Source organism: Danio aesculapii, chromosome 22 (assembly GCF_903798145.1).
Source record: "Danio aesculapii chromosome 22, fDanAes4.1, whole genome shotgun sequence".
Lineage (NCBI taxonomy): Eukaryota > Metazoa > Chordata > Actinopteri > Cypriniformes > Danionidae > Danio > Danio aesculapii.
The window spans coordinates 5550165-5576485 of NC_079456.1; the positions used below are offsets into that span (position 1 = coordinate 5550165).

The window sequence follows — 26321 nt, forward strand, 5'->3', positions numbered from 1 at the left end:
TAACAGCAGCCGACAATCTAGGCTAGTTTTTAACAGCAGGTGGCACTGTAGGCTTTGTTTTTAACAGCTGATGGTGCTTTAGGCTAGATTTAAAGTGTACACTTAAGTGCTTTGTGGGTTCAGAGTCATGTAAGTTGGCTTTGATATCATTGGAATAATGTAAACACAGCTCTCTAGGAACACTATTGTAATTCGCTAAAACCTTTCATTAACTTCATTAATGACGATTTTGATTCCAGTGGAATGTGTAAGGAATTGGATGCAAGTAGACTACGATTGTTTGTAAAGCTTACAGCGCAATCTGTTGGTTAAAGACTAGCCTAGAGCACCATCTGTTGGTTAAAAACTAGCTTAGAGCACCATCTGTTCGTTAGAAAATAGCCTAGAGCACAATCTGTTGGTTAAAAAATAGCTTAGAGTGCCACCTGTTGGTTAAAAACTAGCTTAGAGCACCATCTATTGGTTAAAAACTAGTCTAGAGCGCCATCTGTTGGTTAAAAACAAGCTTAGAGCACCATCTGTTGGTTAAAAACTAGACTAGAGTAACATCTGTTAGTTAAACTAGCCTAGAGCACCATATGTTGGTTTAAAAATTAGACTAGAGTGCCATCTGTTGGTTAAAATCTAGACTAGAGTGCCATCTGTTGGTTAAACTAGCCTAGAGCACCATATGTTGGCTTAAGAACTAGACTAGAGTGCCATCTGTTGGTTAAAATAGCCTAGAGCACCATATGTTGGCTTAAAAACTAGACTAGAGTGCCATCTGTTGGTTAAACTAGCCTAGAGCACCATATGTTGGTTTAAAAACTGGACTAGAGTGCCATCTGTTGGTTAAAATCTAGACTAGAGTGCCATCTGTTGGTTAAAAACAAGCTTAGAGCACCATCTATTGGTTAAAAACTAGTCTAGAGTGCCATCTGTTGGTTAAAAACAAGCTTAGAGCACCATCTGTTGGTTTAAAAACTAGACTAGAGTGCCATCTGTTGGTTAAAATAGCCTAGAGCACCATATGTTGGCTTAAAAACTAGACTAGAGTGCCATCTGTTGGTTAAACTAGCCTAGAGCACCATATGTTGGTTTAAAAACTGGACTAGAGTGCCATCTGTTGGTTAAAATCTAGACTAGAGTGCCATCTGTTGGTTAAAAACAAGCTTAGAGCACCATCTATTGGTTAAAAACTAGTCTAGAGTGCCATCTGTTGGTTAAAAACAAGCTTAGAGCACCATCTGTTGGTTTAAAAACTAGACTAGAGTGCCATCTGTTGGTTAAAATCTAGACTAGAGTGCCATCTGTTGGTTAAACTAGCCTAGAGCACCATATGTTGGCTTAAGAACTAGACTAGAGTGCCATCTGTTGGTTAAAATAGCCTAGAGCACCATATGTTGGTTTAAAAACTAGACTAGAGTGCCATCTGTTGGTTAAAATCTAGACTAGCGTGCCATCTGTTGGTTAAACTAGCCTAGAGCACCATATGTTGGCTTAAAAACTAGACTAGAGTGCCATCTGTTGGTTAAACTAGCCTAGAGCACCATATGTTGGTTTAAAAACTGGACTAGAGTGCCATCTGTTGGTTAAAATCTAGACTAGAGTGCCATCTGTTGGTTAAACCAGTGTTTCCCAACCCTGTTCCTGAAGGCACACTAACAGTACACATTTTCATTCTCTCCCTAATCAAACACACCTGAAACAACTCATCAGAACATTAGAAGAGACTCCAAAACCTGAAGTTAATGGGTCAGATGAGGGAGACATCCAAAACATGAACTGTTGGTGTGCCTCCAGGAACAGGGTTGGGAAACACTGGGTTAAACTAGCCTAGAGCACCATATGTTGGCTTAAAAACTAGACTAGAGTGCCATCTGTTGGTTAAACTAGCCTAGAGCACCATATGTTGGCTTAAAAACTAGACTAGAGTGCCATCTGTTGGTTAAACTAGCCTAGAGCACCATATGTTGGCTTAAAAACTAGACTAGAGAGCCATCTGTTGGTTAAACTAGCCTAGAGCACCATATGTTGGTTTAAAAACTAGACTAGAGTGCCATCTGTTGGTTAAAATATAGACTAGAGTGCCATCTGTTGGTTAAACTAGCCTAGAGCACCATATGTTGGTTAAAAACTAAGCTCTATCTTTGAAAATCTAGATATTTCGCCACAGCTCTTGACAACTGGAAAACATCTTTAATCTAAGATTTAATGTTTTATTTCCAGAATCGTCTACACCGCTGTGGTGGATTCATTGGACGTATTTTCCCCATACCCTGGTTATTATTTCTTTAACGGCCTGCTGCTGGTTCTTCAAGCTCTGCACATCTTTTGGGCTTGGCTGATTCTTCGAATGGTTCACAAATTTGTCTTTTTAGGCAAAGTGAGTATCTATGTTATAAACCAATACTTTTCCCTTTCACTTTCACTTTAATTATAAAGCACTTTACTACCACACATGCATGCCAAAGTGCTGGACAAGCAAATAAAGAAAATCACACAATACATCTTAAAAAAAAAACAAAGCACAATATGTCAAAACTAGCCAAAACTCCCATATGCTAATAACAGGGAAAAAAAACACTTTTTAAACAAATTTAGCGAAGTTATCTCCCAAATTTCATCCCATATAGAGATCTCATATATGGTCATATATAAGCAGAACATATATATGTACATGTTTGTAACGTTTCACGTCGAATGACTGAAATGATATATATGTAAACATCAGTTTCTGCAGTATTTTGAAATATATGTTATATCCGTATATGACATTTTCTATATCTATTTTCTATGTCACATATGTAATTTGCATATTGGCATATATCAGATTTCTATATGGGGTGAGGCAGGCTATTTCACAGCCTTGGACCCAAGATAGAAAAGATAAATAAATGTAGGATTATCCTCCCCTCTACAGTAGTTTAAAAATAACCAATGTGTTTTTAAGGTGGAGCGAGATGAAAGGAGCGATGATGAAAGCGAGCCTGATGAAGATGATGAAGTCGGAGAAGAAGAAGAAGAGCGCAGCTGGGAGCAAAAAAAGGGTGCACTTAATTCAAAACTGGCTTCTTTGGCCAATAACTGTGTTTTGAACAATTTAACAAATCGGAGACAAAAAATTAATAGTAGAACACCAAAGGATAGATAGTAAATCCACTTTATGCATTTAAAGGGGCGTTTCACCCACAAATTTAAAATCAGAGTTTCCTTCTGTTGAACACAATGAAGATATACTGAAGAATAGTGGAAAAGACAACCATTGACTTTAATAATACTTTTGGACATCATTTTCTGCTTTTTCCCCCCAACATTCCTCAAAATATCTTGTTTTGTGTCCAACAGAAAAACAAAAACCTTTGGAACCACTTGAGCGTGAGTAAATGAAGAAATTTTCATGTTTGGGTGAACTATCCCTTTAAGTGTTTTGTTTTTAACTCACTTCCTTAGCTTTCTTGTCTGTCAAGCTCCAACTCTGAACTTCATATTTTGGTTTCATAACAATAATAAATAATACAATTTATGCTGTTACCATTATAGTGTGTTCGAATCAAAACAAAGTGAACTCTTAAATTAAAGTTAGTCGAATTGGCACATTAAAAATTAAAAGGTGTGCATTAAAATGACTCAAGAACACGTGTGCCCCCGGTTTCACAAACAAGGTTTAAAGCAAGTCAAGATTAAATTGAATGTTTGAGCTGTCTCAACTCAAAATAACTTGCGTGATATGTCTTAAAATACGTCAGGGTCATTTTTTTATCCAGTAATATATTTTTTTAAGGCCATTTTTATAAATGTGGCTAAATAGCTTAATTTAACCAAGGCCTAGTCCTGGCTTAATCTAAGCCCTGTTTGTGAAACTGGGCTGTAAAGTATTAAATTGTTGAACTGTTTAAATTAAATTAGATTATGTTACTAAAGTGCTGCTACTGTTCAGTATGGAACAGAAATATATATATAAACTCTTTTGAGAGTGACTACATGTAGATGCACCTTTTATAGTACTTTTCATAGCGTTTATTTAGACATTTTAGTCTTAAGTTGAGTGAAAATCTGTGACTTGTCTGCACAGGCTCTTGTTTTTCTAGAATGGGCATCAGTGGATATCTAGAAAAGACTTCTGGCGCCATCTTGTGGTGAAATATCCATTTGTGTTTGTGATTTTACCACTGGAGCTTGTTGTTTTGTTAGAAGCACTTTTTTGTTGAGCACTGGAATATCAAGCAACAAAACTGATGATTTTTGCTTGACAAGTGGGAAGTGGATTTGAGGACATCTTTTTGATCTGAGGACCATGATTTTTCTGAATAATGAATCCGCTCCATGGACTGAGGAGTGAAGCATTTTTTTCTATTCTGAATAGAGCTGGAACTTATTCTTGTTTAAAGCACATTCACACAACTAGCATAAGTTTATTTGCACCGTAGCCATAAACTGAGCCTTTTGTCTGAAAGCTGTGTGTGTCCTATACTCTGTTTATTCTTAGTCTTAAAATGACCTGCGATTGTTTCTCTAAGGATGAATTTTACAAATTTGGTTGTTGGGATTTTATTGACTGTGATTTTATTAATGCAATATACTGCGTAACTTTTAACACTGACAGAAGGATATATGTATTCTTGTGATATATGAGCCAGCTTCTTCAGTTCTTTTAATGTTGTACACTTCTCATTCCAGTATTTGTTTCTAGGTCCTTTTGAATACCTATTAAAATGTTAATATTAAAAGTCTCTTGTGCCTTCAGAAAGGATTCACATGCATTGTGACGCAGCCTCTTATGGGTACAGGACAGGGTATCTTATCATCGATTTCCAAGCAGGCATCAATGTAAGGGTCCAGCAGAATCATGTTCGGGTATGTTTTCTTTATCTTCCTCTCGCTAAGTATGTAAATCTGCCCGTTCGCTGTGGCACAGCCTGTGAAGAATTTGTTATCCAGACAGTCCTCTTGAAGAACAGTCCACTCATCTGTGTCGATGTCTAAACGCAGAGTCTGTCCTCCCAGCAGATAGAGGGCACCATTGAGCTCGGTTGCAAGAAGGTCATAACTGAAAAAAATAATACATATGTATCTAACAAGATACTTACTCCCCGTTTAGATTACACAATGTCTTTCTTAAGTTTGGCATGATTTGCAGGACGTAGGCTGTCTTGGGGATTCGTAAATGACAAATTGTCATCAGGACGCAGTATTCAATCTTTTTTTTAAATTTTTTTTTTACTTAAGTCAGGGTTGACCAACCCTGTTCCTGGGGATCTACCTTCCTGCAGATTTCAGTTGCAACCCATAACAAACACACCTGCCGGTCAGGTCCTAATTAAATGGTTCAGGTGTGTTTGGTTGGTACTGAACTCTGCAGGTAGGTTGATCTCCAGGAACGGTGTTGAGCACCCCTGCTCTAAGTGGTTTCAAGTTAAATTTTGTTGGAAACTGGTAGCTATTGACATCCATAATAGGAAAATTATAATGCTATGTGTGTGCTATGCTAAAGATACTTTGTGAGTCAATAGCTACTGGTTTCTGACACTCTTCATAGTATCTTCTTTTGTGTTCAACAGAAAACACTTAAACAGGCTATGAGTACGATGACAGAATATTCATTTTTGAGTGATCTATCCCTTTAAAACAGGAGTAGGTAACTAGCCCTCAAGGTCTGAGAACTTTGGTTAGATTCCAGTTGTATTCTATTGGCAATAGAATTAAATACATGTTGGAAAGTAGACCTCAAAGGGCTGTAAAGCATGTTGGACATAAGTAGGGGTGTCACAATTAATTGTTTCTTCGGTGCACCACGATGCAGATGCGGACAATTCAGTATCGGTTCAGTTATAATCATTACCGGTTATTATTTACTGACGTTATTTATCTCATATGTGCTAGAGAGGCGAGCGCGAGTATTTACAATTCTCCAACTACTTAAAAACGGAGAAACTGTGCACAATTTCACTGCGTGTGTGTTTTCTGGACAGTCTTTCACTGACACTTACAGCAGAAGCCCCTTCACTGCGATTAAGAGAATTAATGTAGTCCATCTCTCTCTCTCTCTCACTGTGGCCTATTTGACCTGCTGTCGTGACTTTTCCTCTCCTCTCGGCTGTTAAGGTGATATTTCTGGGTACAGAAACAAGCGCGTGTCTGCAGAGTCTTCTCCACCGTGTCTATCATGGATCAGCTGTGATCGCCGCTGCCGTTTATCAGTGTCACTCATCTCTGAAGAGCGCCAGCCAATAGCAGCCCTTTCTGTTGAGCACGTCACCAATCAAAGGGGTGTAAGAACTTGCTAGACAAGCGAATGGGATATTATTGCTTATTTTCTATAAATGCTCGTGTTGTTTAAAGGTACAGTTTATATATCTGACTGTTTGTATTAAAGAACAAAATTGTAATAAAACTGTGTATGGAAAGCATCGTCAATGCACCGTGATATCGAATTGAACCGAATCGATGGCATGATAACCGTAACTGAACCGTGAGACCAGTGTAGGTTCACACCTCTAGACACAAGTGTTGGAAAGTAGACCTTGAAAGGCTCTAAAGCATGTTGGACACAAGTGGACACAATTGCTGTACTTACCGTGGGAATGGAGAATAGGACACCACATCCCATTGATCATCCTGTGGCCTGTACCTCTGAATCCCACTGTAAACATCTCCATTTTCATCCAGACCACAGGCCACGTAAATACTAGATCTCAGAGTTACAATGGCTGCCCTTTCCACAGCTTGCACCATGGTGCTGACCACGTCCCATTCTTCTGCTCCAAGCACCAGTCTTTCAACATCAGCCACCGGTCCTTCATCCATACTACCACCAAACACAAACAGCTGGAAGTCCAGAGCTGTTGAACAGTGGCTGTGTCTCGATTTCTTCATTGCTGGACCATCAACCCATCGATTGTTGCCATGCTCATAAATGCTCACCCAGTCCACGCTATACCACAACACATCCCGGAAGTAGCCTCCAGTCACTACTATGTTGTCCCCTTTGAGTAGAAAAAGGTAAGATTAAAACCCTCTCTCTGGTAAATTGCTGTAAAATTATTAGAATGACTTTACTGGCAATTTTTTTTTTAAATGCTGTTCGCACAGGGCAGAATTCTGGCAATTTACTGGTAAAGTTAGTTTCTTTTTCCGGAAATTTGCTGTATCTAATTTTCCAGTGTTTTTAAAAAGGGCCTATTCACTCATGATTTCATCTCTGCCATTTACTAGTAACTTTCCAGATATGTCTGTTTGTGTGAAGGGCTAATGATGATGAAGTGTATTTTTGGAGATCAACCTTGTGCAAAGATTTGTTCCATCTGGGATCAAACAGTAATTCAATAACTACAGGTATATATTGGAGCAGGGTTAAAACCAACCTCTCTATGAAAAGTAAATCTCAAGAAACAGGATTGGTCGACTTTGACTTAAAAGGTTCATTCTGGGAAGGGCATGCAACACCAAATCAAAAATGTTCCAGTGTGGACACTGTGCTAATGTTTAGATCCAAAATTTTCTTGTTAAAAAATAAACATGACCTCACGTTTGAAATGTTAATTAACATGTTAATCATAATAAAACTGAACATAACCTTGAAATCAGTGTATGATCAGAGTTCTACCTCACAAAGTTTGCATTTGCGTGGAGGAATAAATATTGGACTCTTAAATAATGGAGGTTTCTGTGCGTGACATTTTTTTTAGAATGACGAATACAAAAAACATTTCTTTGACTTGAGCTGTGTCTCATTTCAGAGGCTGCATCCTCTGAAGGATGCATTCGAAGGGCGGTGCGTCATCGTGGCGCGATGAAGGCTGCCTTATTTTTAAAAAATTCGAAGGCTCCTTCAAATGCAGCCTCAAAATGCGTTCTTCCTTTCCCAGGTAATGAAGGACACAACCGGTGGATCCTTTGCGGCCTCGATCGTCCCAAGATTCATTGCGCGCTGATAACAGCAGGACGTTTTTAAAGGAAAACTCTGGATTAAATGTATGAATTAGGTTTATTTTATTTGGATATCTAAAGACATGTTAAAAAAACTAAAATATATGACATGTCTTACAAAAAAGGGATTTTATAGACAGTTGACATTTTTATGTGTACATGTATGGATCAAGGGGAAAAGATTTCCAGCTTTTGTAAACCTTGTTTTGTCTCCAGATCACTTCAAATAAGTTTTAAAATCACTTTAAAAGATATTATCACAAATTTTATTACGGCTTTTTAACGGCAGCTGTTATGGTTGCTAGGTGACGAGATCTGACCTTTGTAGGCTGAATCTTCTCATTTCAAAATGCTTGGCTTGTGTGAACTTTGAAGGACTCACCTTTGAAATCTGCATCCTTCAGAGGATGCAGCCTCTGAAATGAGACACAGCTTTAGACCTTAACTATTTATTTTAACCTAATTATTATTTTTTCATTTGTAGCAAGCGTTTTGAGAGTTATTTTGATAATTCAGAGCCACCGGAGAAGCAAAAGCCGAAATCTAGAAGGGCAACTGTTTAGGATCAGTTCAATATTTTGAAGAAAAAAAAAGAAGCATCACTGTAATTCACAAATACGCATCTGACTAATTGTGCAAGGTTTTTTTTTTTGGCATGGCAAATTTCGGACTCATACCATAACATAACTCATAACATAACAACTTAAAATATCTTGTAAGAGGTTGTTACCTACTGCAGCCACGGAGTACTGTGTGAGACACTTCTTCTGCAGGGGTGGATGAGCTTGCCACCTTCCACTGTAGGGATGAAACTGATATAGCAGCTGCGTTTCTTCCTCATGCGATCCACCGAGAACAAACAAAGTTTCTCTTGAACGAGTCCTAGGCACAGACCTGCCTATAGTCCAGCTGCTGGGCAAGCTATCGTTCAGCCTACAAATGAGCTTAGCACGTGGGTCTGAACTGTTGATCTTGGACAGAAGATCAGTAATGTAGGGAAGACTTAAACACTCGGGCCTAACCAGGCCCACCAGCTCCATGAAGTCTTCTTCCCGACTTGGCTCAAAGGTCGCCCAGCGAAGGGCTACATCAAGGACCAGATCTTCCCTGGGAATGCTTAGGTTGTCGCTAGCAAGCAAATCAGCAATGCTCTCCTTCGAAAGACACATTAAGTCCTCCTCCGAGGCTATGGCAGGCAAGTGTGTCAAGACTACATCCCGGGCTGCAGCGTAAAGGTCCAGACAACCAAGATGCCAAGCATAAGCCATCATTCCCAAGCAGTTACTAAGATGCAGTTGCCTTTCCAAGAACTTGCAGCAAAGTAACCGAGCCTTGTCAATTTGGAGAAAATCAGCGGCCTCCAAAATATCAAGGACGTTCTTGGTGTCCAGGGTAAGTTTCAAGTTCTTTGTGAACTCCATTAGTGTGCGAAACTGTTGCTGTCCAACTCCCTTAATCTCAATATACTTCCTGGAGCTCTCCCGACCACCGCCAAAAAACAAGGCTCGGAAGTAGGGACTCAGTTTTGCCAAATGCTCACGGTTCACAAAAAACGACTCTCCTTCTACTTGGAGCACTACATCAGGAGCAACGGCAATAGCATCCGGCTCCTCTTCAGCTTCAATTTTCTCAGTATTTGGGCTCTGGACTAGAGTATCTACTGTTTGTTTTCCACAAGCCATGACTGTGCTCTCACCCTCCCACCACTCACTTCTCTGCTGAAGTGTATCAGATGACATTTATCACCCCAGTCTGTCACTGGGAATGGGGTCAGCAAGCAAAGGAAAGAGAGGGCTAAATATATCTTGGGTAAAACACTAGAGACCCCGTTTCAATAAGCAGACAAAATGTTTGGTAAATATTTAAAAGTAGGCTTGTGCCGGTATCAAATTTTCTTGTTGAGATTGATTGCTAAAACGTTTATCGTTATGTATGGTATTATCATGATATTGACCTGAGCTGATGAAATGGCTACGTTAACAGGTATAATGACTTAAAAATACTGTATATTGCTTAATTGTTTATACATGGTCATAGTATATTAATGTTTTAAACTAATTAAATTGCAAAGTCATATTAAAGTACCACAGACAACACTTTACAACAAAGTATCATTAGTAAACCTTAGTGATTAGCCATTGTATTTAAATGTTAAAGTGAACAAAAAATACAACTGAATTTACTTAACTCTATTTAATAAAATAATTCTGAGTTTTTAATCCATTATTAGGCATTAACTTAGAAATGAATATCACCTAAGATTAATAAATGCTTTTATAGTTGTCATTACGTTGACTTTAGTTAAATTAACTGACAATAACAATTAGCCAACTGTAAATATATAAAGATCAAAGGGCCTATAAAACGTCACAGAATTTTCAATGAAAATGTCAATGTTTGAAAATAAATTGCCTATGAAGTTTTAAAGAATTTTAGTGCTGTTATGAACATCGCTGTTCATACAATAATCTGAACATTATTAAAAGGAACTCTAAATTCTGACATATATAATTACTCCTGGTATTTTAAAGTGTCCAGGATATCGATATTGCATGTTCACTATCACAATCTATTGAATATTGCCATATGTTTATTTAAAATTATAACTTTCTAGAATTGAGTTATATAAAATGTCAGTCTTCAAATCAGTTTTAGATTTATTTTAATTGAATGCATAAGTTGTCCAGGTTAATACCGCAAGTAACCACGAGAGGTAGCTGTTGAACAACCAAAGATTTTCAACTCCCATATAATTTTCTTGTAATCAAATAGTGCATGTTAAACACACACTGTGTAATAGTGGTTTAAAAAGGTAAGTTATGTTTGGACATTTGTGTAACAATACAATGTGAAAATATGCTGTACAGATCTTACCCTCTAACTGAAATCTAATGTCCATTTGTCTGAAATTATTATACTTTTCTTTTTACCTAGAGAATTGATATCCTCTGTTCAAACCCAAAAAAGAAAAACAGAGGCTCTGATTTCAAGTACAGAAGTTTTGGATTGTCTCAAACTCACTGAGGGTGAAACAGTTTGTCAAAAGATTGCTTTCTCCCCGTCGGGGAATCGAACCCCGGTCTCCCGCGTGACAGGCGGGGATACTTACCACTATACTAACGAGGAGCAAGTTGAAACAACTACCGATAGTTGGTCATTAGAACCTGCAACCTGAATTCTTAAGCTTTATATACATCTCTATGTGATTTTAGCCCTAAATTGAAACATGAAAAAAAAAAAATACAAAAAGAAAGTTGGGGGTTTCTTTTGGTACCGAAATACTGATAAACAATGTCAAAAACAATAACAAAAAAAAAAAAAAAAAAAAAAAAAAAAAAAATCAATGTTGTGAAAACATGTTTCTCACTCAATTATTATATATTTTTATTTTAAAACTTCTCTTAAATATTTTTTTCTCAAATATTTTATCTACAAAATGTTTCCGTCTTCAGAACTTTTCTCTCAAAAACTTCTTATAAACATTTCTATCAAAAACTGTTCTCTTAAAAACTTTCTCTCAAAAACTGTTCTTTTAAAATCCTCTCAAAAACCTTTTTCTTTTAAAAACATTTCTCAACTAAACTCTTACCCCTCTCTCTTCAAAAACCTTTTCTTTTTTCAAAACCTTTTCAACCAGAGCGACACGAGAGAAAAAAAAAGATGGCTAGCTAACATTAGCATGCAGTACCAACCTCAGCCAAGAGATGTCACTATCAGGAAACATGAATTCTGCTTAACCCCTGAATTGGTGGGACGTTTTTCAGAACATATTTAAGTTTTTTTTTGTTTAAACTTGTCAAACCATGGTTTTCACTACATTCATTCTTCCATGGCGGGGTGCCACACCAAAATTCATCCCGCCATGACTACATTACAGCTTATTCAAATCATTCAGTCGGTTTTTTTTTTAATAGCGGGTTATAAGATGAACGCAGTATATATAAATATACTTTATTTATAGATAAAGGTCTATGGTTTTGCTTGCAATGACTATCTTGCCTGAGTTTATAGCCGTTTCACTTTACTTCAGGACACATTAACGCCGCACTGTAGGTCGTTCATAAATATTCCTAGCAAATCTAACAAATGTTGGAGACATACTTGTTACATAAACGCACTAAATCGCACTTTGTAAAACAGCAGCGTTTATTTGAGAGCGTGCAAAAAGTTTTGTGCACGAACAGAGGAAATCGGCGTGCAAGCAGATTCCCTTGCTTGTATTACATAAATGCGATCTCGACTTGTGCTCACAGTTGTCATTGAAATAACACCATTTGTACTTGATGGATCTGTGTAAAAGGCTGCCGCCACAGCTGGAAAAAATCCTAGAGGAAACACTGCAAACTATATATTAAGGGTGTGTACAATTTTTCAATAGTGAATTTCCTCAATTTATTATATAGTTTACAAATTTATGACACTGGTTGTCATTAGTAACAGAGCAGTAAACTTTTATTTGTTTGCTAAACACACATGCTCATGTTAGCTAGAAATCTTTTTTTTTTTTTTTTTGGTTTCCTAAAGTTTTTAAGAAAGATAAACGTTTTGTTTCTAAAAACCTTTTCTTCAAAAATTTTTTTCTTTTTAAAATATTAGCTTATATTTATAGCTTATGTTGCCTTCAAGTAGAAAAAGTTTTGAAAATAGAAAAAAAAAAATGAAGATAGAAAAAATTAAGGAAAATGTAAAAAATGAACTAAAACATTTAAGGAGAAAAGGCATTTTTCTCTTTTCAAAACTTTTTCTCCTAAAATCTTTTCTATTTGAGAGCAAAGAGAGATACAGGACATTGACAGACAAAAAAAAAATGTTTTTATCCAAGAAATAAAATTCTGGAAAAAAAAAGGCTTTTAGAGGGGGACAAAATCTGAGGAAGAAAACGTTTTCAGATTTAGAAATCAAGAAAAAAAATGTCATGACCTTAAATTTGCTTTTATTATTTTCACATTGCAGTTAGTCTTAAAATACTACCTGCCATGCCAAATCTGCAGGTTTTTTAAAAAATCTGCAAAAACTGTGTTTCATGGGTGTAACTTTTAGTTTACAAATTAAAAACAGAACTTACAAGAAACTAGAAAACTAACGTAAATGTATTACTCAAGGATACTGACACCTGCTGGCCAAGGATATTACTGCATAGTAGCCATCATTTTTTTCAAGGAGTGTTTGAGAAAGGTTTCGTAGAGAAAAAGTTTTTGAAGGATCTAAAATGTCTAGGAAAAATGGTTGAAAAAATCGATTTCACTTGCTCTTACAATTTTATAAGAGCAAGAAAGTTTAGTAAAAATTATTGACATATACTCTTTTTAAGCCAACTTGAAAAAAATAAAATGAATCCAAAAGAAAGTTTTTGAAGAGAGAAATTCGTGTAACTTTTTTAATCATTTAAGAATTTTTTGGGGGAAAAAAAAGAAACTAATCATAGGACTGGACTTAAGGTTCAGTAAAAATATGAGATTTTTTCCCCACCACCTTGCAGTTGAGGTCTCTGAAATATTTCGACAAATATGAAGTATGTCATAAATGCCATGCACAGGTTTCTCCAAAACCGTAGTGATAATAAATTATTGTAAGAAATTTTCTATGAGGGGTTTTGAATCATTTTTGTGGATCCATTTCTGATTAAAGAAACCAGACAAGCCAAAGCTCTGAGACTTCATTGAAGCTTTTTAAAAGCAATTTATTTCACACACCACTGAAACAATACATTCATAAACCACTCAGCAAATTCTTTTGTGGTGATGCACTTAAGACCAAACTCTTATACACGTTTTCTTTCTTCACACATCAAATCCCCCAAGACGAAAAAAAAATTATACAAAATGCTGAAATGAAAAGTCAAAACTGCCTTACATGTGTAAACAGGATGCCTGTACCTGTCAAAACACTCAAAACATTTTCAAACGTACTCCATAAAAATAGGCCTATCCTTCCAGCACAATACAAACCAATACCATAGGAGCAGCACACATCATATACATAAGAAAATATATATGCATTCTGCAACCACTTGAAGCATTCAACTGTGATGCTTGCAGATATATCTGTAATGTCCATTTCCAGTTCTATTATGTTTGGCACTGTCTTAGGTTTACAACAGACACCAACACAACACTGTTAACTCCTTCATTTTAATATGTACAAATATTCAAGGACTAGTTCACCAAAAAGAAATTTAAAAAAAATCGTCGTTTGCTTACCCTGGTGTTGTTTAATTGCAGTTTGAAGTTCCTCAAGTACCACACGAGGAGAATTGTTTTTAAATTCCTGTCACTCGCTCGTCCACATAATAAATATCTTTTTAAAAGACGCAAATGTATCAGAATGATTCCACGCGACACTTGTCGCATATTTTAAGGGTTATTTAAGTATACGACAAGGTTTGCTAAAAAACAAAGCGAGATTTTAAGTATTATTTAACAAAATATTCCGAGCCCGTCAGTATGACTGCGCGTTCATGAGACCTTTTGCGCGGCAATTCACTCTCAAACTAGCCCGAGTACTGATAAATCAAAATGAGTAAAAGGCTGACACAAAAAACAGTTTCTTATACCATGTTCTTACTTCGTCTTAAGTTAATATATCCGTGGTTTTCGTCGCAAGACAGCGCATTCATCTGGCTGCCTTACTTTACTAGTTCTTCATTCCGGAGATAATCATCTTTGACGAAACCCAGATGTTTTTCGTCTGTTTTTATGATCATTTTCGTCGGTTTTTAAGCTTTGTACGACGTACTCTAATTCACATTTATCTATCTTCGCGGTGCACTGTTTGCTATTTCTGAGGCGGAGTGGCGCGCGCTTTTCTCGTGAACGCGCACTTAAAGAGAAACGGTCAAAATCAGTATTTCCGTTAAACGGTGGCCTAATTCGGTCTTATTTTTACCAATCACTATCGAAAGCTTATAATACACTCTTGAAAGCTTATAATACACGGCACGGGATCGTTCTGTCATATTTTAATAGCTTAGCTCATTTTGAGGAAAAGGAAATCAGTGAATTTCAACGCCAGGGTGAGTAAACTTCCATTTAAAATTTTTAGATAAACCAACCCTTTTAAATGACACATATGCATATTTTCATGAGGTTTCAGAGACACTCGACCAAATTCAGTTGCTTCACTACATAAAACACAGCCTACAATTGTTGCAGCATTTCGGGCTCCATTCAAAACCGACTCTCAATCAGTATCTACTGCACACTGAACTGGTTTGACATGGGAAAGACAATAAACATAACTTGGACATAGTTTTATAACTGGATTGTCACATCTCAACTCATCTATCAATGATGTCTATCAGTGTTGAAGACATTACTGACAATTCTGTCTTTAAGCATGGGTTTAAAAATACCAACATGCCAACATTGGGTTTATCTCTATTATGAATGGTATAACATTGAAAAATTAGTGTAGTTTGTTGGCATCAGCTGAATAAAAGTTCTGATTTACCCAGCAGGCACCAGTATGCTCAAAAAAATTTAAGAATATGTAACGTGGCATAACTTTTCTAAGAGTAGACACCATATTTAAAGGCATAGTTCACCCAAAAAATATAAAAATTAAGTTTCGCTTTTTGGTTGAATACAATGGTTGTTAAATCCGGTAGTCATTGATGTCCAGAGTATAAAAAAATACTATGGAAGTCAATGGCTACTGGTTTACAACATTTTTTGAAATACTGTTTGTGTTCAATATAAGAAAGAAACTGAAACATGTTTGGAGTGTAAGTAAATGATGACAGAATTATCTATTTTGGGTGAACTATTTCTATAACTTCAGTTAAACAAAACAGAAAATACCTACTCCACAGCAGAAAACCCAACAAAAACGGGTTTTGAAAATGATGAAACTCAGTTTTATAGGCCAAAAACACTAAATGGCAACTAAATAGAGTAAAAAGTATCATAAATACTATTATTAATACTGCAATAAAAAAAAAAAATTATGCATAATTATTCCAATGGACAAAACCGCAAAACAAAAAATGGTTTACAAAAAAAGCATATGCTGAAAAGTTGTATATGTATCCCTCAAAAAGTATTTTTCATTGGTGACGAACTAAATTTGCCATCTACCTTAACTAAATCATCTTAGAAAGCATGAAATGAACAATGAGTGTTTTTTTTTTTTTTGGCAGGGTTTTAACTGCGATAAATAAAACCTCAATCGACTCACAACGCATTAATAGCAGCAGAATCCAGACAGACAACAGACTCCTCGTCGTGGAGGATCGGCTATATATCTATCAAAATAAAAGCTGTGCTGATTTAACGTCACATCATGGCTTCAGTTTAAACTCCATGACAATCATCATGGAAGACCAGTCGACTTCCTACTCGTTCACATTTACACTCACTCTCACACACACACACACACACACACATGTGGCCTAGCGGTTTCACTTTCTCCGCTGTCATAACGTTCACTCATCGTCAAAGTTCTGCTGAAGCAGGAAGTTCGCCGCAAGGTTCTCGTTCTTCTCGCAGGCGAAGTACGCTTGAATGACGAGACCCTCAGGAAACCCCAGAGCTTTTAACTGGAAAAAAGATAACATGAATTTAATATTGTGCAAAATATTCAGACTATTTAAAGTGTCAGACAATTTTCATTACTTAAAATAGAAGTTATGCTAACACAGTGACATTAATACAATTATACATTTTTTTAACTATGTTAAGAAATGTTTTGGGGGAGGCAAAACAAATTAATTTGAACGCAACAGTAAAAACATAAGTGAATTATTCCTAATATTTTTAATTTATCTCGTGATGTTTAGTTATAAACTTATTTCGAGAGGATCACGTGCTTATGATTGCTAGCGGCTGGAACCGCATTATCCAATTCTCAATGCACCAATCAGACAACTCCTAAGCTACTACAAATACCCTGGGTTACGTACCACCGCTATCTTCGTTTTGAAGAATCCCCCCACCCACCCCTACTCCACCTTCTTCCTAGATGGGTGACACGGCGGCCCAGTGCTTAGCACTGTTGCCTCACAGCAAGAATGTCTCTGGTTCTAGGCCTTACCAAACCAGCAGATATTTCTGTGCTGAGATTGCATTTTCTCCCCGTGCTCACGTGGGTTTCCCCCGGGTTCCCCGGTTTCCTCCCACCGTCCAAAAAACATGCAACATAAGTTAAGTGACTAATCCAAACCGGCACTATAGACATGCTCCTAGTAAATGGTTATCTCTCAAGAGCAATCACTGGCTGTTCATTGGTTATTACAGCGGGGGAGTTCTCGAGATCTACCTGAGCTCAAACTCCCCTCTTGCCTTGCAACGGGAGGGAGCCCCAGGCTCGAGGATCTTATGAGCTCAGGGCTCTCTTTCCCGGACAGCATGCCAAACAAGCTTATAATTAATCATCAGCTAAGTGTGAACTCTTGAAATGTAAATTAATGTAAATTTTTAATATATAATTACAAAATAACTTATTATTTAGTGTAAATAATTTTATGCAATTACTTATGAAAAAATTATTTTCAACTTGCAAACCTTAAAAATAGTAAAAACCATGTAAGATTAAAAAAATAATCATTTAATATTGGTAATTTCACATGTATTTACATATGAAAATACATATTTTTTTCTCTCTCTCTCCCAAAACTACATGACTGTTGGCATGCAACTATAAATAAACCATGCATATTTCTTATTAATAATTTTGTACACAAATTTTTAGTTATATTTAAAAAAACTATTATATTAATTTAGTTATATTTCTTATTTTATATTGTCAGTGTTTCTCTCTATTTCCATTTCTACATTTGCCAAAAATCACACTGTAAAAAAATACTGTAGTGATAAAAGCACATAAAAGTCCTCATTGTAGCTATAGTTTTTATTTAGTACAACATAGGGTTGTCACAATACTAGAATTAAGTACCAATCAATACTGAAAATGTAAAAACATCCATTTCCCGCTAACATTTGAGCACTGTTGAGCGCATTTCTAAACAGCGCTGATTTGCCATTGTGTTTACGTGCTCAACAGAAATGACTATGATTGGCCATGAAGGTCATCAGTTCACCGAACTCACCACTGTTTACTGATTGTAATCATAGATACAGGGACACTGGAGCATTTCAAAGTCACATCAATCAGCTGGTTTGTCTATAAGCTGACATACGAGTGATCCGCTGATGAATCGCAGCTTTAAAGTGCTCCAGTGTTCCTGTATCTGTGGTTACACTCAGTAAACATGGTGAGTTTGGTGAACTGATGAACTTTATGGCCAACCACAGTCATTTCCGTTGAGCATGTGAACACAATGGCAAATAAGCGCTGTTTAATAACGTGCTCAACAGCGCTGAAATGTTAGCAGTAAATGGACGATTTTAAAATGCCAGTGTCGATAGGTACAGAATTCCAGTATTGTGACAACACTAATACAACATAAAAAAATACAGAATTTTTTTTAAAATAAAAATATCAACTTAATTTGTTTCCATGTTGCATTTTTTTTTTTTTTTTTACATTTTACGCCTGATTTAGCCAACATCAGCCATACCAAGTGCTAGTTAAATTCACTGTTTAATATCAATGTCATGAATATTTCAGAACTGATTGTACCCTCTCAATGGCCTCTTTCTCCTGTGGTGTGACCTGGATGTAGTTGGTCTGTGGTGCACTGGGAGCTTCAGCTTCAGGCTCGTTCAGCATCTGCACAAACCGCTCCTGGTGCTGCGTGATTTGCTGCATATATAGAAAGAAAACTCTAAATTCAGCAAAGCGCATCCAAGAGTGTGCATCAGTGCTTCCATCCAAAGACTCAAAAAGACGCATATCGCATTAAAGACGTGTGAATAAAGCAGCGTTTACATCAAACGAGTCAAAGAGAACAATATCGTCACTTCCTGATTAACTGGTGCCAAATATCTAAAGTAAAAATGTAATTTATTGAGGTAGGAGAAGCTGCGTGAATCTTTTCCTTATTTAATAAATGACTTGCGCCTCAGAAGACAATGCCAACACGCAATAAACACATGATGGTGTTTGAAGGCATCAGATGCAGAGCACAGACACTCTTAACAATTAGGTAATTGTTAATATAATAACACTAATACTGAAATGATTAAGGCATTTTAGAGTGACCAAAACAACATTTCAGATGTTTTACAGTGTGCTCAGCCTGTGCTCTATTGGTTGGTTGGGTCAGTGCTCTATTGGATGGAGCCTGTGTGCTATTGGTCGGGTCTGTGCTCTATTGGTTGGGTCAGTGCTCTATTGGTTAGATCAGTGGACTATGAGGTGGCGCTTGTTGTCTAGAAGTGGTGTAGATGCTCTATTGGGTAGAGTCAGTGCTCTGTGGGCAGGATCATTGCTTAGCTCTGCTCACCTGCAGGAGTTGTGGGTTGTCTCGGCCGAGCTGCTGCAGCAGTGCAGGCAGGAGCGATGGGTTCTGCTGGATGATCTGCCGCATCTGCTGGAACTGTGGCTGGTGCCTCAGGAATTCCAGTGGGTTTGCGGATGCCTGCGCACCACCAGACTCTGCACCTGTTCACAGTACAGAAACAGCTGGATCTTAGACTAAAACCAGGGAGAAACTAAAGACAAAAATGCATTGTTCTTTGTTTTGACCGCACTGTATTCTATAATATGGTGTATTTTTTGTGTCTCCAAATGAGAAAATTCTGCATCTTAGTTTATGGGCATGAAAAGGTTTGATATTAATGACAGCAATTCTTATGAAATAGATGAATATGAAAATATGTGCTGCACAACACATATAAATAAAAAACAGAAAGCAATTCAGAAAGTGTCTGATAAACTATATCAGCTACAAATTGAGTTTTAACTCAGGCATATCTGACCTCATTGGAAACAAAGTAAAAAAGTGAAGTCTAAAAACCTATTTTCAAAATACCCAATTGGAGCAATGACATCTCAATGGCGTTTACCAGATTGAGCACAATTTTCTGGAAAATATTTTGCTGTGATTTTGTTGGAACTAACGTCAGACCAGATTGTTCCTCACTTTTGGAAAATAACTCTACACATGAATCAACAAAACGTAAAAAAAACACTAAATAAACATCAACAAAATATTCAATAACAAACATTTAGTTTTTCTCTCTCAAACTCTCAAAGTGAATTTCATTAGAAGATTTAGAGTAAACTTAAGGCCTTAAACTTCATGAATTAACATGCATTTCATATTTCAGTCTATTTTAACAATAATTATTTGTTTTCGTACTTTGCTTTTTTCCCCCAAGGTCTGACTGCAAATTGCAAGGAAATCCATTGGGAGTCTATTTGTACACTACTGTATTTACAAAAGTTGTGTTGAACCTTTTCAAAACACATCTAAGCATTGAAACCATGCATGCACTTTCATGAGCCAAAATGGGAAAAATCCACCAAATTTCAAGAAGAAATTAATAGCGTAACCAGTGTTTCAAGCTGTTTAAAATCAAATGTGGGTCAAATGGACTCGATAAAGAATATAGTAAAGCTGCGGTCACACTGCAGTTTTCACCCCATAGACTTCCATTCATACCCATGGCCAAGTTTGTGCGACAAGTTCCGCATGTCACTGCATTCGAAAGTTCAAGTTTGGTGAACTCTGACCTGCGATTTCACATTATGTTAGACAATTAGAAAATCAAAACATGACCTCTCTGTACAGAAATGCAAAACATAGAGCAATTGCTCACTTTATCGATGTCTAATCATCTTGTTTTATCCCATTTCTTTTTGCAATGTCGCACAACAGAATTTCAAATGTTCATACTCTAGTGCAGGGGTGTCAAATTCAGTTCCTGGAGGGCCGCAACCTGCACATTTGAGTTACAACCCTGCTTCAACACCCATACCTGTAGGTTTTAAACAAGCCTAAAAGACTCAATTAGGTTGATCAGGTGTGTTTAGTGGAACTAAACTAAACTGTGTTGAGCGTCGGCCCTCCAGGAAAAAAAAAAAATCTAATTCACAGCTTTAAACACTGTTTTTAGAGGTACATGTTGTTTGATGATCAGAAACAACAATGTCCAAGATTCCCAACCTGAGATACTCCACTCATGGACATAAATACTCAAGACTCTATCAGCTGTGCAACTGAAATAAAATTCGCTGAATGAGCAGGAATGCAGCTGCTGCTGGACAAATGCGTGTTTATTTCCACTGTCCTGAACTCATGTGGACTCACCGGCGGCGGCAGGCGGAGGCTGAGCTCTCTGTGGCGCTGGAGGAGTTGGGTTGGACGCGGGTGTGGGTCGAACTACTTCCTGCGGGGGCTGCTCTGACTCGGCTGGAATTCCCTTGAGGAGCAGACATTTAATATATCAGTGATTTACCAAGAAATTAAGCCGAACCCACTGTCTTTATCCTTTATGCAATTTACTGATGTATTAGAACTTAACTAACTATTATTATTATAAAATATGTATTACTTAATTTTAATTATTATGTGATTATTATAGAATATACCATAAAAAATGTATACAATAGTATATTAGTTTTATATCAATATTAATATTTAATACAATATTTAATTTAAAAATAGGTTTAAAAAACTTTTCTACTTTGTACAAAATAACTACGTGACCATTTTCATCACAAAAACATTAAAGTTGAAATATAAATAATTTATGTAATAATATAAATATTTTGTGTTTATTTTTTTCATGTAAAGCTACATAATTAAAACAACATCAATAATTATTGTTGTTATTTATATTACTTTATAAATATAAATTTTAGTGATTCTAATTGTTGTAAATGTACTTTGATCATATATATATGTATATATATATATATATATATATATATATATATATATATATATATATATATATATATATATATATACCTAGTATATAGCATAATTTTTAATAAAAACGTTTTTGTCATTTAAACTATTGGAATTATCTTTTTAGAATAGCTATTTTGTGCTAAATGACGCTAAATTTGTTTAGTTTTCTTCTCATTATTTTTTTTTATTTTTATTTCTTTCCCATCTTTGCAATAATATGGGTTAAAGTAATTAATAATTTAGTATATTAATTTTCAATAAAAAAATATATATGCACATATGAGCAATTCCATGCAAATGTCAACCTTGCCATGAAAAATAAATAGGTTTTACCAAAATAGCAAAACTGTTTCTGCATTTTTTGTGTAAGCTTGTATTTTACAGTGCTTTAAAAATACTCAGAAATGTCTCTGTCAGTCTTTTCAAACTATAATATCTGATTTACCAAAGTCACACAAGTGGCAATTTCACATCCGTCACATCCATAACAGATAGATAGATGTGTCATCCATAACGAAGCTTTTTCCTCATAAATGCAAAAATGTAAAATCAAATAAAATCAATCACGTTTGTTCTATAGAGAGTCAACTCTTACCCTTTTGATTAGCATTGTTTCTTTTGGGTTGTGCAGTTTAATTCACAGAATTTCTACAAAGTATGTTGTATGCTGTAAACTTGCAGACTTTCTTTGTCATATCCATAACGCATGTTTAATTTCCTCATTTAAAGTATAAAAAATATTTACAGATGGATATTTTTCTGATCTCATAACTTTGTGGTTAGTTGTTTTGAAAAATATAAAGAGATGTTTCGATATAATGTTAACATTTACTTCCTCTGTCAATTTATGTTTTAAGATTTTACTGCAAAAGTCACATCCATAACGCTGGAATTGCTCATATATATATTTGGTTATTTTACCAACTGAATTGATCCAATATGTACAGTACAAATGTTGCTAAAAATCCACAGAAATTTCTGACATTACAAGTAAAATTTATTAGAAAAGTCATTTTATGTTGACCAAGAAAAACTGTAGCATTATTAGTATTCTGTTCCTATTTCCTGGGAACAAAAAAAAAAACATTTGTGGCTTTATTACAGTAAACACACAAGTAAGTCACTCTTACTGTAAGCAGGTACTCCACGGCTCTGTCCGGGTTGTTGAAACTTGCTCTTAAAGCAGCGATCACCTGTTCCCTCTCGTAACCCATTGACATGATTTCCGTCACCAAATTCTCATATGCTTGACCTGTAACTAAAAAAAAACACAAGTTGACAAATATTAAAGCCGCATTTATCTCCACTGTATCTGGTTTACAATGGAACTAAATACCCAAACATACCTAGTATCGACGCAGCTGCTTCTAAAAGACTCAATTCATCTGTAAGGCTACACAAAACAGACAACAAATTTAAACACTTCAAATTTCTAGGCAAAAAAAAAAAAACATTATTAGTGAGCGTGGCCATACCTGGCCTCTGATTGAGCGATGGCCTGCTCCTCTTGGCCCTGGATCTCCTCTTCTACTGCTGGAGCAGGAGTAGCGCTAACAGGTTCAGTTGTTTCTACAGTATCTTCCGATGCAGCAGAGGGCGCTGTGACGGGTGGGTCAATTGGCTCCACTGACGCCGCTGGTTCTACAGGAGCAGGATCAGGGGTCGTTTCAGGCACTATGGAGGCATTAGGAGGCTCAACAGGAGTCGTGGGTTGATGTGTGAGGGCTTCGGACACTGGTACAGGAGTGGGAGTTTGTGGCGACGCTGTAGATTTCGGCTGTAGGAGGAGAAACACAACTGCACAGAGAACTATAGCCACCAAGTTTAAGGCTAGCTAAATTGTGAAATATTTGAATATTTCATAAAATAATCCTAAACTATGTAGTGTTTCAATTCCATGTGTTTAAGAGAATTAAGTCGACACTTCTTGGAAAAATGGAGCTAAGCATCAATGATAAAAAAAAAAAAACGTTAATTGTTTTCTTACACGATACTTTAATTGATCCTCAGAATTTTTCAACTACAAATTTAAGTAAAAATATTTAGTTTTTTTTAACATGTTTTGCATTTAGATGATAATGTTGTCAAAAACATCTTGATGTACTCGAATTTGTGAAAATGGCTTATACATTATGCAATACGTGGCAGTAAGTGCACAGTAGATGGACACGTATTACCGATTTCGAGGATATCAATTTTTTTAATCCGTGCTGTCCAAAACATGTCCGCTTGGGAAAAAAAAATGTTTAATACATCTGATTAGTCTACTAATTTAATCCAGTTATCCAATCACAAAATCCATTGAAGAGTTTTTTTTTTTTGTTGCGCATCTTGAAATTCATTTGTAAATGTGTTTCTCGCATATTAAGCATTTTATTATGCAATATCATAGCTACTGACTTTGTGAAACAATATACTCAATGTACTTAATATAAATAAATGAAAATTCTATAAAACCGGAAAGACATCCGAAAGAAGTCAATGAGAGCATTGAGAGAAAGAAAAGTGTCTTACCTTTGTAACCATCACCACAACAAAATTCTTCTCATCTATTTTGTAATCTTTCAGAGGTATATCGTCATTCAAAATTTTGCCTGCATATATTATCAAAAAGTACAAATCAAGATTCAAAGAGAACCAAGAATATGGTAAAATGCAAAAATACAATAGCAATCTTAATATTTATGCACAAGAAACAATACAATTTCCCTGAAAACATACCTGCATAGATTAGTTTTTGACCGACTGCTGGAAAACCATCTTTCCCCTTTTCTTCTTCTATCTTCTCTTTAAGAGCCTTTACCTGTATTTACAGCATACAAGGCCATACTTTTATTAGAATTATGTTTTTAAATGTGTGTGTACACAACAAACAGTTCACAATACTCAGTGAGATTAACAAAGCAATATTTTTTACTGCGATATTAAGTATTTCAAGGCAGTATTGTGTATGGTGTTACATTTTGTAATGTCCATATCAGCAATGCATAGTCATTCAAGGAAAACAGAAAGCATGGCAAGCTGTTTTAATATTTACTTCTGAAATTAAACTAGTATCTATATAGCAATATATAGAAATATTCCCAAATTATAAAATAGCCATTCGTCACTTATGGTAAAAAAAAGAACTTACATGAGTTACCTTAATATTTAACATAAACAAAGAGCAAAGTACATTTTTTACATTTACTAATACATGGCTAAAAATCCCACTATTTGTTAACAATAAAGCATTGTAAGCTAACCTTTTGAACAAAAAGAAAACAGCATTTTTTTATTAACACCGACAACTAACAGGTTAATGATGTAAAAATATATTGCTCAAATGTAGTTTATGTTAACTAATGTATTAAATACTTGTAACAAATGAGACCTCCGTAAAGTTTAACAATATTTTGTATAGTCAAACAAAGTATCTCATGAAGCAGGCCTATATGCTAATGTATAAGATAGAAACCCTGAAGTACTAGCAGCTAACATTGGAGTGATTAAACTGAACATACACAAATATTGTCTAATAAAGGCAAAACTGGTATTTGCAAACTAGTTAGTGATTAGTTTGTGATGTACACTTAAGAGAGTTAAACAGCAAAAAAATTAGCAATTTCTTACCAGTAGCAGTGGAAAAGCTGTGTTGGATGTGTCACTATCCAACTAGTAACAAATAACTACAAGTAGCCAATGAACAAGTAGTAGCCTATCTAATGAGCATTATTGACAAATATGATAAACAGCAGCCGCCTTCTTCCAAATCAACGAAACAGAAAAAAATACTTGTGACTCTTAGACTTGCTGGTAACTAGAATAATTATTTAAGTCATAAGTAACACAAAAAGACTAGTAAGAGTAAACAAATGACTGTTAATACGGCTTGCCATAAGTCGAGAGTGTAAACAGACCGTTAAAGTGAACAACGCGACCGTTAATTTCAAATTAACAGCCGTTAGAATGTGCGCCGCTGTGACGTCACCTGTTATAATACAACATTGTACAATGACAGGACCGTCCGCGCGCGTGTTCCACATGCATCAGCCGCCGGAGGCCGCGGCGTTTCCCAGCGCGTCATGCCCGCGCACTGGCATGTTTACACGGGCTCAGGCGCACACACTCACCGTAAGTTCCTCGTCTATCTGCACTTTAAACGTCTGCTGCTGGAGGGTCTTCAGAGTTATCGTCAGCATTGTGTCGGAGCGCGAGACCACGCGAATAACAGCGTCCTGAATGAGCGCGCGTGGAGATGTGACTCAGCTATCTTCAGGAGGGATGAGGCGGTGGGGTTTTGGGAAGACGCCATCTACTTGCTGAATAGGACAAGACACATGGACGTAGTGACCCTTGACGAGTCTTTTGGGCAGTTAGTAAGTCTGAATAAAACGCGCGAGAAATATAAAAGCGATGAAGATTCCCTCAAAAAATGAACTTCACGTGGGACAGTATAAACAGGTACGTTGGAGACCATGAACATGGCAAATTTGTTAAAAACATGTGCCGGATCCTTACAAACAAATTCAGTTTATGTTTTGCAGCAGTGCATCAAGTAAAGATACAATGTTTTCACTTCTTTCTTTCTTTTCGGCTTAGTTCCTTTATTAAGCTGGGGTTGCCACAGCGGAATGAACCGCCAACTTATCCAACACATGTTTTACGTAGCAGA

General features: G+C 36.3%; 3 protein-coding genes and 1 non-coding gene across 4 annotated transcripts in view; 1 reads left to right on the top strand and 3 right to left on the bottom strand.

Annotated features, from left to right (window-relative positions):
- cers4a (ceramide synthase 4a) overlaps positions 1-4709 on the top strand; it is a 31375-nt gene extending 26666 nt beyond the window's left edge. Inside the window, exons 10-11 of the mRNA XM_056447528.1 lie at positions 2209-2365; positions 2933-4709. Coding sequence (XP_056303503.1) covers positions 2209-2365; positions 2933-3133 — 358 coding nt within the window. The 3' untranslated portion in view covers positions 3134-4709. The remainder of the gene's footprint in view (positions 1-2208; positions 2366-2932) is intronic.
- Positions 4710-4722: 13 nt separating this feature from the next.
- On the bottom strand, positions 4723-9697 carry LOC130215694 (kelch-like protein 23). Its single transcript, XM_056447527.1, has 3 exons — positions 8639-9697; positions 6557-6965; positions 4723-5029 (listed from the first exon to the last, which is right to left on the bottom strand). The coding sequence occupies exons 1-3, from the start codon at positions 9645-9647 to the stop codon at positions 4723-4725; spliced, it is 1725 nt and encodes a 574-aa protein (XP_056303502.1). The 5' UTR covers positions 9648-9697.
- A 1265-nt stretch (positions 9698-10962) lies between these two features.
- Positions 10963-11034, bottom strand: trnad-guc (transfer RNA aspartic acid (anticodon GUC)). Its single transcript has one exon. It is a non-coding gene; the product is annotated as a tRNA-Asp (tRNA).
- A 2529-nt stretch (positions 11035-13563) lies between these two features.
- On the bottom strand, positions 13564-25953 carry rad23ab (RAD23 homolog A, nucleotide excision repair protein b). The gene is made up of 10 exons (XM_056447862.1): positions 25780-25953; positions 24389-24470; positions 24182-24261; positions 23143-23444; positions 23014-23060; positions 22798-22925; positions 21062-21173; positions 19253-19410; positions 18487-18609; positions 13564-16444 (listed from the first exon to the last, which is right to left on the bottom strand). Exons 1-10 carry the CDS (start codon positions 25846-25848, stop codon positions 16331-16333), a joined length of 1215 nt encoding a protein of 404 aa, XP_056303837.1. The 5' UTR covers positions 25849-25953; the 3' UTR covers positions 13564-16330.
- Positions 25954-26321: the final 368 nt, after the last annotated feature.

What these genes read in the sequence shown, in the direction of transcription:
- LOC130215694 (XM_056447527.1), bottom strand. Translation starts at nt 9,647, where the DNA reads ATGTCATCTGATACACTTCAGCAGAGAAGTGAGTGGTGGGAGGGTGAG. An exon ending in GTACTCCGTGGCTGCAGTAG is followed by an intron (nt 6,966 to 8,638) that starts GTAACAACCTCT and finishes TTCTACTCAAAG; the next exon opens with GGGACAACATAGTAGTGACT. An exon ending in TCCTATTCTCCATTCCCACG is followed by an intron (nt 5,030 to 6,556) that starts GTAAGTACAGCA and finishes TATTTTTTTCAG; the next exon opens with TTATGACCTTCTTGCAACCG.
- rad23ab (XM_056447862.1), bottom strand. Translation starts at nt 25,848, where the DNA reads ATGCTGACGATAACTCTGAAGACCCTCCAGCAGCAGACGTTTAAAGTG. An exon ending in AGATAGACGAGGAACTTACG is followed by an intron (nt 24,471 to 25,779) that starts GTGAGTGTGTGC and finishes CTGTAAATACAG; the next exon opens with GTAAAGGCTCTTAAAGAGAA. An exon ending in TTGTGGTGATGGTTACAAAG is followed by an intron (nt 23,445 to 24,181) that starts GTAAGACACTTT and finishes CTCCTCCTACAG; the next exon opens with CCGAAATCTACAGCGTCGCC.